This window comes from Lissotriton vulgaris, chromosome 7 (genome assembly GCF_964263255.1).
Source record: "Lissotriton vulgaris chromosome 7, aLisVul1.2, whole genome shotgun sequence".
Classification (NCBI taxonomy): domain Eukaryota; kingdom Metazoa; phylum Chordata; class Amphibia; order Caudata; family Salamandridae; genus Lissotriton; species Lissotriton vulgaris.
The window spans coordinates 1451297828-1451312560 of NC_141695.1; the positions used below are offsets into that span (position 1 = coordinate 1451297828).

Consider the following 14733-nt stretch of genomic DNA (forward strand, 5'->3'; position numbering starts at 1 on the left):
AAGGGATCAGATGCAAGGATACACATTGAAGAATTCGAGTGGGATGTAATGTGAGCGCAATTATTGTGGTATGCAAGGCATTTAAAGGGTTCATTGGTACAATCACAGTGACTCACAAGAATAGGAGCCCCTGTATATTATGTGTACTTGCTTTGTGCTTTCAAAGAGACAATAACTGGTTGTAACAGTGTTGTAAACTGCAGACTGATGAAGAGGGATCAGAGCAGGTTGATGAGAACTTCCTTTCTGACGTGTGCCATGGTCGATTACCTCCTTCTCACAAACTGCTGACTAATAAATGGCCATGAAACAACGGATTTATTTATTACATGTTCCTGCAATTGTTTCACAACTATTATTTCCAGATTTCCTACAGGGAAGGTTGGCCCTTTTTAGATGGTCTATGGTAGGTGTTTTAGTAGTTGGGACATGTGTGCGTGTTCTGACCGGCTTGAGACTATGTCATCTTTAAAAAAACAGCTCATCATGCTGTTCTTTTGACTAGCCAGTGAAGAAAAAAGATCAGCATTATGCACACGGTTTTAGTATACTGGATGCTTTGATATTTGAAGCAAACCTTGGATATCTCTTTCTTAAATACGTGTTTGAAGATGTTGAGGGATGGTCGAAGTAAGACAGAAAACAGCTGTGTGTTAGTCAGGATTGGGTGTTGTTCACATTTGAAATGGTAATATACATTATTTTTAACTGAGCAAACTGTAAAAAAATCTTTCTGATTGGGTGCAGAGTGCTTCTCTGACTTTCTGAGATCACCATATTCTGGTCAATGTTGGAAGTTTTGTGTCCCTGGATTTCTTCGATTTTTATGATATCACCTAGCACAATGTATTTGGTAATATCATGGTAGGTTTACTCTACCAGAGACTCTTTGTCATTCTTGAGTGGTGGTGTTGGTTCCGGTTTTTTGCACTCTGGTTTGTTAAGACCACGGAGCAGCCCAGTATTTTCAAAGACAGTAGAAGATAACGAAAAGGCCTGATCATAACTGAGCCATGTTATGGGCCTTGTTAATGTTATGTGTGAATATCAAATTGAATTTGCGAAAAAGTGTGCACATCCAGTAACAACTTCGATGAACCCCCAGTGCATTTATATGTTTGATCAATCAAAGAAGCTTTTGTGCCTAACTTTCGTTTGCAGGGTGGGCATCTAGTGTGCTGGTTAGTGTGAACAATCAGAAACCTTACTTTTGATGTTTAATGATTGTCCCTACAATAAAGCATCAGGGAAAAGTCTGACTAGAAGCAAGTGTTTCATTTTTATTTCCTAACGCAAAGAAAGGCCCTATAGCTATTGGTCAACCGGACTGTATCCCACAATGTTTGTGAGGTAGTTTGTGTTGCAAGACCTCATTACAAATGTACAGTGACAGACAATTGTGAATAGTTTGCATACTGAATAGCTTAAATAATGCAGCTAAACCACTCACTCAACTATTGCCATGCCCCCCTCACACACCTTTTCCTCTCCTCTTTGCCTCTCATTTCTCTCTTTCACAGACTTTCTCATGGTCTTACTTTCATAGATTCATACACAAAGAACACACACACATATGCACATAAAGGTAATTAATTGTGCCTTCTACCACCTAAATAGAGGACTTACACGGTTCAAACACTAGATGTGAGGGTTTTCAGAGATTATCGTACAGGTGTTCGTGAAGACTTTCTAACCTGCCCCAATCCAAATACACAGTGATTTCTTCTTGTGAGCAATCCATCACGCAGAGAACTTACATGTGTGATACATTCCTCCAAAATAGACCAATATATACTAGTATGAGACAGGACACCCTTGCAGGATTTTGCATTATGCTTTATGTCCTTTTTCATATTTTTTTACGAACTGTGTTTATTGTGTGTTATATCCAACCATACAATATTATTGTGTTAAGAGAGTCCAGGCTATGTTAAGAGACTTAGGGCCCGATGTAGGTGGCCATTTATCGGCCGGTAACTGCCGAATTCGGCCGTTACCGACCGGTAAATGGGTTTTCAGATGTAGGGGGCCTATATTTTACCGATTCTTTAAATTTACTGAATCGGTAAATTTACAGAATCGGTAAAATACCGAATCGGTATATTTACCGATTCAGTAAATCCACATGTAGGTGGCACTCCTAAGAGTGCCACAGGACCTTTAGAATCGGTATTTTACCACCCAATCCTATTGAGTGGTAAAATACCGAATTCAGGTGTGCATACACATCTGTGCATGCACACCTGTGCAATGTGACACACAGACATGCCCTTAGGGCATGTCTGTGTGCCACATGGCACACAAGTCCGGAATTGGGGTGCTAGAGGGTGTGAAAGTGACACCCCCTGCACCCTTGCTGAAATCGGTATTTACCGAATCGGTAAATACCGATTCGGTAATGTCCATTGATTCCTATGGGCTTCAATGCCCATAGGAATCAATGGGCATTACCGATTCGGTATTAACAGAATCGGTAAATACCGAATCTTAACGATTTGGTATTTACCGATTCTGTTTTACCTACACCCCCCCCTCTATTTTACCACTTCTTAAATCCTGTAATCTCTTAAAAAGTCTTTCCCACGCATGACGTTATCAACGATCCACTTACCCCGCAAACGTCTCTTCAACGCGGGTGCCTTCCACGACCGTCTTTACCACGCAAGTGGTATTCCTTTTGGTCGTCCTGCTTGTAAATTCTGCGTGACGTTGGGAGGGTTGGGGGGGGGTCTCCCCCCCAATTAAAAAAACAAAAAAACGAGCAGGCTACATACATTAAAAAAACGCACTACAGTGTCATTAAAAAGTGAAAGAAAAGAGCCGCACCAAAGACGTGGCAGTGTACGTAAAAATTGTAGTCCTTTTTTAGTTTTGGTAGACGTGTTTTCACGCATATTTCCATGGTGGATGGAAGTAAGAGCTGCTGAACGTAACGTTTTTTAAATGCGATGTTAGAACCTGCGTACTAAACAGCTGCGTGGTGAAGCCACTTGCGAAGTAAAATTCACGTGGTAATGCCATGCGGAGTATTTGTATTCCTGGTAAAGACATATATTCTAGCCAGGTCATCCTGATCTGTAAAAGCCAGTCATTTATTGGTATTATCTGGCTATCTCAGCAATACAGGTGGATGTCTGCTATTCCCAGGACTCCCTCGTATGGCATCATTGCAAATTTCCGATAAGCGATACTTAGCTGCCCCCCGCCCATAGGAGTTTTACAATTGCCACTTGTAAAGTATTGAAGATGGTAGATGGTATATTATATGGGAAATTCTACAGCGTGTACAAGTGCCTTTGGAGAGATATCATCTTAAACAGGGGTCCCCTGCCTTCCATGGTAATCAGCAGGAGGCTCTCTCATATATCCATGTATCTCCTTGTTCTGGCTACCACAGGCTTAATATTGTGGGTCCATGCTTGCTGCCTGCATGACTCGTGAGTGCTATATGCATCCCAATGTATTTAATATGGTGAAGTGCCCATTGAATGAGAGTAGTAGCCTTCGTATCATTGTGTATGTCTGTTAGAGTGAAGTAGGTAGAGTTGGATCAGTTACCCAATAGGCATGAGACATCTGCAAATATTTGCAATATGGACAACAGCCAGGGCAGTGTTGTCGGGCCACTGACATAGCCTAGAAGGTGAATGACGTAGAGCAATGCCCTCTCCTCTGAGTCATTTAACCAGCGGAATCCAGAGAGCCCTGCAACCTTAATGATTTGTTCTGCCAGCGGCTCGATCACCAAGGTGAAAAGCAGGGGAAACAGGGGGCAATCCTGTCTTGTACCTTATTCAATTTTAATGAAAGGGGATAGTTATCCAGTCACCTTGACTCTGGCCCATGGTTTACAGTAAAGCACTGAGACATATCTACGGAAGACCAGGCCGAAGTTCATGCATTCCAAAAGACGGAACATGAACAGCCAGCAGACAAAGTTGAACTCCCCAGAGGCCAGAGCCCTGCATTCAGTTGACATGTCAGAAAGTGCTATCTTGTTGTGCAGACGTTGAATACAGGGGTGGGTGATGCGTTCAGTCATAAATTCATTTTGGTCTGGGTGTATCAGGGTCAATATTGTTTTCACAAGTCTATTCGCAAGCACCAAAATTTTGGTCTCCATATTAAGTATGGAGATGGGCCTGTATGAGTCACATTTGCCATGCAGTTTTGTGATTTTAGTATTACTGAAGTTGTACCCTCACAGAGATTGTGGGGGAGTTTCCCGGTTCTCAGGGTTTCAGTATACATACCTAGCAATGGTAGAGTTATTCACAACACATGTTTTTTAAACATTTCAAGGGGGAAGCCATTGGTGCTGGGAGTTTTCTCAGTCGGGAGCAACTGAATGGCCTCCTGGATTTCGTTATCTATGAGTGGCTCATCTAAGTCCTGTCTATCCACCTCATTGAGCATGGGCATGTTCAGGTCCTCAACTATCAGTTCCTCTCAGCTGAGGGTGTGGGCCAATCAGCATAGAGATGAGTGCGGTATGTTGCAAGTTCTTGGACTACATGATGGGAGGTCATTAGGATCTGGTCAGTAGTGGTAACCAAATTTAGAACCAGCTGAAGGCCCTGTTCCTTGCTCCCCATCCAGTAAAATAGCTTCCCTGTCTTATATCTCAGGTTGTATCATTTATATTGTGTCACCTTGTGTGCTGCTGATTCTGAGTCCATCATCTTCTGTCGGAGTGCCAGCATAATTAGGTTGGTTTTGTGCTTTTGATATCCTTTCCAATTCTAGCGCTTCCCACAGAATTTCTGGGGAGTCTACTGTGTCTTTGTTTATATTAAAATCGTCTGTGATGTGTTGTCTGAAGCAGACATTGAAGAAGGTGAAGAAGGCGTCTTGGAGCCACCAAGTGCTCAGACATCAATTTCTCATCTGCTGTTGTCCCGGGGGCCTAAGTGGGAGGGTTACTGGGGCATGGTCTGTAAGGGCATGTTGCAGGATCTGGGAGCTGGCCAAGTTGATTATGTTTGTTGAGGATACAAAGAAGTAATCTAGTCTGGAGTAGGACATATGTGAGTGAGAAAAAAAGGTTTATTCAGTAGGTTGAGAGTGCAATAATTGGCAGGCACCTGTCAGGGCCAGTGAGGTAGCCCATGACTTCAAGTAGATAGATTTACATGTATGTGGGTTACTTATGTCTCGATCGTGGTCCATTACTGAATTGAAGTCACCTCCAACTTTGTCCCAATGGGAACTGATGAAGAGTCCTTGTGAGGGTTTGCAATGTGTCAGCCTCCAGAGAGGTGAGGGGCATAGACTGAGGTGACTGTCCAGCGTGCACCCTCTATCGCTCCCTCAATTGTGATGAATTTTCCTAGTTTGTCATAATGGGTGTTGATGACTTGTGTAGGGAAGCATTTGTGGTCTAATATGGCATCACTTCATGAGGTGTTTGTACATCCGGCATGAAACGCTCAGGTTTAACCCTCCCCCACTGCAGAATGAGGCTGTTGTTTCCTAGTAGGTGTGTTTCTTGTAGTAGTACCACTGGAGGAGAGTAGCGCTTGAGGTTATCAAACAGAGCACCTCTCTTGATTTTATTATTTAGACCATTGACATTCCATGACCAAATGGCTGTTGAATTAACTCAAAAGGCTATAGTGGGAGGCCGGATCAGCACTGTTCCCAAATGCCTAGGGGGATAGCCAGATTGGGCCCCCTTCCACTGCTGACAACCTTTTACTACTGCTGTCACCTTTCTCTGTATTTTGGCGGTGGGTCAGTTTCCCTTTACTGCCTTCTCTACGGTTAGATAGTCAACACCTTTACCGACCCCCAATTCTTCCTACACCTAACTCGGGAAAGATTCTGCTTTGTTGACAAGGTTCCTCTTGGCGGGGTCTCTCGAACAGGCTTCAGGGCCTGGACATCTATGGAGGACTTTGAGCTTGGCTGGGAACATGGGCAGACATGTCAGTTGCATCACTCCGGTTTCATTTTAACCACAGAATAAGATTATCTCTGTTTTTGCACTTGAAGCATGTAAGCTGGGTAGATGCTTTTTTTGCAGACTCTAGATGCAGGATGCCTACAAGCCAGGCTTGCCGTTATATATAATGTCTTTGTCTGTATACTTAATGAAACATGTGATCACAGGAGTCTGGATTGTTATCAGTGGGGGACACACTGCAAGTGAGTTGTGGACCCTCTCTAAACAAAGCAGGGTGAGAGGGCATTCTCTGATTGCCAGAGTTATAGCCAGGTGGAGAGGAAAGTCTTAAAATGGGATACCTCTGCTCCCACCAGCACTCCAATGAAGCGAGGGTTATTGCAGTGAAAATGCCTTCTGCACCCACCACCCTGCATTTTGGTAGTCCTATCTTCGCCTGGAGACAGGCTATGTCAGCGGTCAGCATCTTGACCGTGTATTCGGTATTGGACATTTGGTGTTCAGTGATTTTCCATATGTACCATTGCAGCAGTCCATCTCCTGGCTCATTCTCCCGATTTGGGTTTAAATAGTAGCTCTCATGACACAGATCGAATGCAGAATTTGATCCAGGGTAGCCTTCACCTTCTACACCACCCTCAGCGGTGTGTTTCATCAGGATATCTCAAAGTAGTGTTGGAGTTTATCCAGAGTAATTTGTTGCACTTTGCACCATGGATTGCAAATTTCCCACTGCAGCATGACAGTACCCATCACCTCAGTGCTGCGGACACATTGTCTGTGTGGAAGAGTGGTCTGTCCTCCACCGCCTCAGGTACACCTCTGGTGGTGTGGGCTGTAGGCCCCCCGGTGGAACTGTTGTGCTGCTGGTGGGGGCACCCTCCATTCTCTTCCCAACTGTGCAGTATAAGGTCACTCCCTTGGGGGGGATCATGCCCAGTCAAAGCGGGGTCTCTGCCAGAGTGCGCAGCGTCCCGTGAAGCCAGGTCGGACAGCTCAGTTCAGCAGTCAGCCCACTCATGAGCCCCGAAGTGCTTCCCGGTAGTGTCATGAGGGATAATCCTGCCATTGCAGCTGAGTCTGCTGTATCAGGGCTATATCACCTTGTTTGAGCAAATTATATTGGCTAACAAAATGCTTACATTAATGATGTGCAAAGTTTATTTTTAAGAAAGATATATATTTTTTAAGTAAATATATTCTTTTTAACTAAAATATATACTAAATGCAAAATTTGTAGTAGGTAATCATACTTAAATAATATAGGCTATATGTGAAATAAAATTGCTGATTTAGGTTTGCCTAACTATTGATGCTATGTTAACTGAAAAATAATGTATTAATATTGAAACACCAAATTCACTGTTAGCTAATGTATAGGCATTTGTTTCAAATTAGACAACTGACAGAAAGTTCTCAACGGGAGGAGAGGAGGCAACAGGTAGAATGAATCATGAGAAGAACAGTATGGACCAGAAAATATCACCCATGTATCTTTTCAAGGACTAATGTCTGAAAGTCTATTGTGCCAGTATGTGAAAATGGGGAGTTTGCTTATTCCAAGGAGTTTGCTGAATTTCTACTGGAGGACTTAGGAGAGGAAAGAAATTAATGTGGCAACATACATTATTGTGTGTTTACATTAGTGTGTGTTCCTGGAGTAGAGTATGATTTTTTCACCAACTCTATGACTGGAGACTCAATTTTGAGTTTCTGATGCTTTTCTTCATGAGAGGCGGCTTTACTTAGAATTTATTGAGTTGTTGCTGATGTCTTTAAATTGAGAATACTTTCCAGCTTATTATGTAAAAGCTTATGCTGCATATTGAGTTTCTCATAGTACTCTTTATGGGTATCTGAACTGACAGCTTTTTCTCACAGTATTTCAAATTAATTTAGAATAAGGACATTTCCTTTAGGGAACACTCTTTCTGTATTATTATAATATTAAAAGTGATTTTAACAAACATCGTTTCTATTTTATAATTAAATATCATCTGATGGATTGTATTAATATTTAACGCTGAAATCCAAAGATGAATACCTAATGAATAAAAAAGATGGAAAACGAAAAGAATTGAAAGTAAAAGTCATTAACTCATATTAATTCTCTTTATTTACTAAATGAAAAGTCATATACAATTTAGCATGTCATTGGACTGATGTAGATAATCGCTCCTTATTTCTCTTTGTCGACAATCAAATGTCCACACAAACAGTGGGAAGGGTTATTTAATGACTATACCCGAAGATTGAGATATAGAAAACCCCATTCCCTCAACGTCCTTCGGAGGAGCAAGTCAGTTAGACGCCCACCATTATGAACAACTAGCCATGTTGTTCCCCCACGCCCCCAATGCTTTATGCCCTTAATGCAATATGTTTTTGTATTTTTAGTATTTGCAGTATTTTTGCTTCCAGTTTGTACATACTTGTGTCTGTATCTACATATGTGCTCTGCTCATTTCTGGTAAAACAGTTCCTGTTAAACACTACATGCATACATTATATTATACTTATCATAGTGTAGCTAGGTATATGAATTTACTCGCTTAGCATTTATTGACTTAGGCAAAGAATACATCGTTCTCTATTGAGTCGCATTATGATCACATAAATTCAATGATAATGAATATTATTGCTTATCAATTCTTGCCCAACTAGTTAACAAGTATGTCAGAGGTGCATACTGTAGATACATGAGGGCCAGATTCATGCCAGCTTTACAGGACACGTTATCAATAAGAAAGGCTGTATAGGGTCTGTAAACGGACTAAACTTCTCAGAATAGTGAGAATGAAGAAAAGAGAGGGTGGAATAAGAGTTAGATGTAAAGGTGTAGATGAATGGAAATGAATCCCATCAGCCCACCCATATGGCGGTCGTGCGTCTCTCTGTATATTTCCTTTTTGAGACGTACCTGTTCCATCGGTCTAACAACTCACCACACAAGCACATGATAAATATATGTGCCATTTCTACTATACAGGAGTTTGTAAAGTACAATTAGCCTCAATAACGAATGGCAACTCGAGAAATCGCGCACGCACGCAGCCTTCTATTTTTCAACTTTGCATGCTCCCACTCAGGTCCGCCAGTTAATTCCACCAATGGCGGCTCACCAGCAAGTATATTAGAACTAACACGATGTCCTTTCGGTACCTCCCCCTTAGCCTCAGGAAGAGGCCAGAGGTACCGACGGACAGGTAAGGGCATTTCACACCGGTTTCTGCTCCATGATGCTGCCTTCATTTTATTCTTTGATATAGGGAATCTTGTTGACCTGTCTACAGAGTTTTAATATCCAATAGGCAACTATAGTAAGGATAACTGATCATCTACCATCCTGATGTTGTCAGCCTTTTTGTTCAAACCCTGTTATTATACCAACGTTTGTTCTGTGCTTTATAATTTATGCACATTAGTTGGAGACACAACTAGAGGATTTTTATTTTGTAAAAATCAAATCCATTTTTTTACTTGTTGTCTTCACATGATTTAGAGCGGGCCTCCTATCCCTGAGCCAGTGCCAGGAGAGGTGAGGCTTACTCCCTAGATTACTGGGGTAAGTAAATGAATCACTTGATATAATGTATATTTTTCTTGACCTCTGTTGTAAGTGGACTAAGATATTGTACTTGAATTTTTAGTTGGTGCTATTAGAGTTAGTTTGAGGTGCATGACAGACATTTTGTGTCTCACTCTTCTTTTTTCCACAGGAAAGAATCCCTTGAGATTAAATCTGACAAAATAGGCGCAGTGAGTACATTGCGTAGAAAACTATAGTCAGAAAAATTAATTGGTAACATTTATAATGCCATTGTTATGTTACCTTGTTTTTTCACATCTTTTTCATTTGCAGTAGTGTATTACTAAGACTTGGTCCTGATGAAAGCTGAGCAGGGGAGCTGCCCCTGAGATAGCAGAAACATGTTGACCATTATATCATCCTCTTAGGACAGTTATTAGGTTGCACTGTCTTACACTCTATTTTTAATCTTGACCCCATGATTTACTCCCCAATAAAATTATTCCTTTTCATGGTAGTCAATTTTAACCCACATTCTATTATGAATTTTTGTTTACACATTCTTTGTTGCACTGCAAATTTCTCCTGATTTCTCACACCATTTACCCACTCTCTGTTTGTGAGGTCGGATCCGCCTGGGTGGTCCTAGAGAATTGGAGTGAACACATAATTCAACAGGTGTGCCTCCTTATCTGGACCAGGACCTTGCCAACCAATCCCAGATGACGAGGCTCCGCCATATGGGTGGGCTGATGGGATTCATTTCCATTCATCTACACCTTTACATCTAACTCTTATTCCACCCTCTCTTTTCTTCATTCTCACTATTCTGAGAAGTTTAGTCCGTTTACAGACCCTATACAGCCTTTCTTATTGATAACGTGTTTAAACTGGGGGTTTAGGTTGTTAGTGGTCTATAAATATTGCCACCCCTTGGACCCTTTCTCATCTGGTTGTGTTACACAGCTTTACAGGACATCCATTGATGTGTTGAATTAAGAATCATTGTATATCAAGGAATCTTGTTTGATTATCTGTAAAATCAGGCAGTGATCTGGCCATCCTGGACCTAAGTTTAACATAGTAGTGTAGGTTATATGTGGGCAAAGTATTTCCTCCTTCAAATGAATAGTGGTGATAGGATCAAAGCTGAACTTTAGTAAAGCATCATATGGTGTTAGGTATTATATAAAACCCTGGACTTAGTAATTATTGAATAATCGATATGAATACCTCACTGGGATTGTGGAGCCTCCGTTATTCTTGCAAAGGTATCAGCATCTCTGGCTACTGAGGGGATTCAGGTGATAGACAACATTAAGTTTCTGAGTCCCTATTACCTGAGTCTTGTAGTTAAGTAGTCATCTGCTACACAATACTATAGACATCATAAACTCTTTCCAGAACATCGCATCCTGTTCTCATTGATAATGCCAGGCAAACCAAAGGCCTATCTTACCCTTCCAACTTCAACCAAATTTGTCACCATGACGACACTGGCCGAATTCTCTTGCCAGATCATTCTCCAGAAGTCTTTCACAGTCTCTTGCATCGGACCTGCACAAACAGGAAAAAGAGCCATTACTTAAGTAGTGCATGGTATGTCAGCATCCTCAACATGACCAAGAACAGAGAGGAAAGAGAATAAATCTTGGTTTCTAGCCTTGCAGGAAATTTGGAGAGCTTTTCTCTTCCAAGCTGCTGCCCACTCAGTTACACTTGCCATTTTTGCTTCAATCCTATATAACAGACTGCCTTTCTTTTTTTACAGCTATACAGCTTGCTTATTCATTCTCTACATCTGTGGCCAAAGAAGCACCTTGTATGAATCCCAGTCCTATCCTGTGAATTCATCTGTATACACATCTGCAAATATTTAGCATTTAGCTACCTTCTTGTACAGTGATTTGTTGCTTTGTGGAAAGGTGCAGTCTTATAGGGACTAGTACAAAGAGCCCCAAAGATTACCCGAGACATGTTGATACCTCCCTCCAATGGAAAGTACATACCCATGTACACAACTAGGGAAACGCAATTCCATCCTTGGTAATAAGAGAGAGTGTGCAGTCATGATAGACATATGTCTCCAGTTCCATGTGAGCAAATGGATTCAGGTCATGTGGCACAAGTACATTTCAATCACTATAATTCCTGAGCTCCAAGTGAGCGAGAATGTCCCTGCTGTTATGACGTAAGCATTATTAAGGAAACCTTTGCTGCCAAAATGGAGGCTTGCTTTTTTTACTACAAAAACAAAGGTTTTGGAGGAAGTTTCACCATCATTAGGTTTTCTGCACAGTCCTTGCTCTGTCCTTGTGAAATCTATTGTTAGTTTAAATCTTAAAAGGGGCTTACATCCAGACCCTGTGCTTTTCTTTGATTCCTGTGCTTGCCACTTCATTTTTTTCTCTGTTTCTATTAGCTATAGTATACCATTTCATGTTGTTCCTCGTGTCTTTCTCTTATCAATATCCTGTGGCCCAAGTACTGTATTCATCCAATTTGTGGGACTTTTTAAAGCTTTTTCCTGCACAGCGCTTCCCCTTTGCTTGTTTTTCACTTTCTGCCGAGTGCATGGCTCCCTACAATTTGTCTCCATCCCTCATGTTGCTCTACCACTCATTTTCCTGCCTCTCACTCACCTCTTCAATAACAACTTTCCCAACACATCTCCGTCTCTGCCCTTGTGAAACTGCCGCCATCTTGCAGTTAGGCAGCAGTCACTCTAATTAGAAATCGGGAGACAAACTTCAACTACACTGCAGTGCTGGGGGAGGAAATTCTGAATATGGGAGATCCTGTATGTTACAGACTATTCAGAGTAGGTATGCTACGGTAACCGGATGTACAGTGGATTTGCTAGTCTGCACCCAACTGATGCAAGCTGAATTAAGCTATCTCTGTACCTTGTTGTCTAGGCTCAGCTCGCCGTTGCACAGCAGGGCTGAGTGGTGGGTGGGAGGAGTCACGGGCTACAAAATCTCTGCTGGAGCAAGCGTGCTGGATTAGAGGGCCTTACCTTGACTCACGGTGGGCTGCTAGAAACGCCGCTTAGCTCTGTTACTAGAAAACGCTGCTAATTTTTAAATGCTGTCGTTTTGAAGTTTAATTTTTAAATATTGTCACCTGTGTAATCTGTGTTTTTAATTTACACTTGAATTCCCTGCATCTCACTTCCAGCGCCACCTCACTTCAGCTTCTGCCCTTCCTGGCAGTGTCACGGTCTAATGCTCGGAACAGGAAGCCGCTGCACAGTAGGGCTGAGTGGTGGGTGGGAGGAGTCACAGGCTACAAAATCAATGCCAGAGCAAGCGCACAGCGCACACGCGCAGCGGGCGTGCCACGGGTGCGCCTAAGGCAAGCCCGTGTGCGCCCTGCCGTGGGTCCAAGGGCCAGGACCACTGGTCCCACTGCATGTATTGTATGCAGGAACTCCTGTGCTTAAACCTAGGTGAGCAACCGCTGCATAACACACTAACAGCCAAGCTCAGGAGGGAAGGGCTGCTGAAGTCTCAAGGAAGCTCTAGGAGTTTAAACTGCACCACACCACCCCCAAGGCCAGCTAGGCCGGCGAGCCCGCAAGGATGTAGCTTCGCCCTGCTCAATAGCCGCTCATTACAGAAACAATGCCTCAAGTTCTTTACGCTCCTCCAAGCGGATAACCTGGACATACTAGGTATCACGAAAACATGGCTGGAAGAGTCCTCTACCTCGGACTTGGTAGCCTCGCTTCCACCAAATTTCGCAACTATCCATCACAACAGACTTAGTAGCACGAAAGGGGGGGGGAGTTGCCTTCCTCTATATCCGTGCATTCAAGACAGAAACCCTCTGTGTTGAAAGCATAGAGGGTGCTGACGTGCTGGGGGTTAAATTTTGTTCTCCAAGGACTGTGGAAAGTACTGCGGAGTTGGAACAGGATTAATGCAGACGACTTAGTAGCCACCCTACTTCACCCGATCCTTCTCTGACATTAAAGGGAAACTTAGAGGCTGACAGTGCCACCCTATCATCAAGGCTTAAGAATGCCATTGACGTCATGGCACCAGCTCGTAGGGTTAGAATCCTGGACAAGGGAAAAGGGGCACCCTGGTTTAACGATGCTCTTAGGGAAATGAAACAATTACTTCACCAGTGCGAGAGAACCCGGCGCAAAGCATACGACCCATCCGCCCGGGCAGCCTATGTATCAATGCTGGCCTCTGATAGATTGTAATTTTCCTGTTACAGAATGTCCTAATGATGTGGTAAATATGTTAGCCTAATGTGTCTAACCAATATGAAGTTACAGCCTATTATTCATGTGCTGCAACCCACTGAGCTATTTTTGTAATATGCAAGCTTCAGTTGGATAGAATTGTTTCTGTAATGGTTAGGCTTTTGTCTTATTTTTGCCTTCTAAGTTAGAAGACTTGTTCTAGTACATTGCCTTCCATCCGTTAGGTTCCCATTATTGATATTTTTGTATACTTTCCTATAAGAGAGAGAAGCTTGTCTATGGCAGACAGATTTCTGATGCTGACATTTGCTCTGCAGCTCCAATGTCTCATGGTACAGTTTTCCCCCCTCCCTTATGAGCAGAAAGTCCCTGTTTCAGCATTTCTTGCCTCGAGTTAGTTTTGCAGAAATGTTTCATGCCCTGGAGTAGCAGAGCTTCGGCTCTGTGGCCTTGAGGGGTGATAACAGTGTTGCCTTCGCAGGTGCAGATGCCTCATGTATGAGTTCATTGTTCACCCTCTGCTGAGCCCAGTACTTTTCCAGTCTGGGCGTGGTTTTACTCTGCCATGCTATGTGATAATGTATTGCTGTGATGAGAGGAGGCAGTCCTCTAGATGCACTCCCTGGGGTGTAGACCTTACAGGGCCCATCTGCAGATGAATATTATGGCCAATAAAATATATTTCTAATTCTTCTCCACTGCCTGGCTGGCTTATTATATGAGAATGATAGATGAGTGAGGTAAGTCGCTCAGGTGGATTTGAGCCACTCTTATCAGATGGCGCCCGGACAGGGACCCCGCGATAAGGATCTTTCTCACCCGTAGGTGGGTAGCAGAAGGCTGGGGACCCTCTGGTCGGCACGGTGGGACTGGGTACCCACTTTGAAGCCGAGCTTGGTTCTCGCAGCGCTGCCCCACCCTGCTGATCAGGAGAGGTCCCGGTTCATGATCCTGCGCCGGAGTCCAGAAGGCGGAACTTTGGAGCTGACCGTGTTGGTCCCAGCAGCCGGCGGTGGAGAACAGTGGATGTCGGGTTCCGCGAACAGGAAGTGAGTGGTCCGACTGGTGATTGAAGGAGCT

General features: G+C 43.0%; 1 protein-coding gene across 1 annotated transcript in view; it reads right to left on the minus strand.

The window, feature by feature from the left end:
• PTPRT (protein tyrosine phosphatase receptor type T) overlaps positions 1–14733 on the minus strand; it is a 1692228-nt gene that overhangs the window by 144781 nt on the left and 1532714 nt on the right. Inside the window, exon 25 of the mRNA XM_086932257.1 lies at positions 10894–10991. Coding sequence (XP_086788383.1) covers positions 10894–10991 — 98 coding nt within the window. The remainder of the gene's footprint in view (positions 1–10893; positions 10992–14733) is intronic.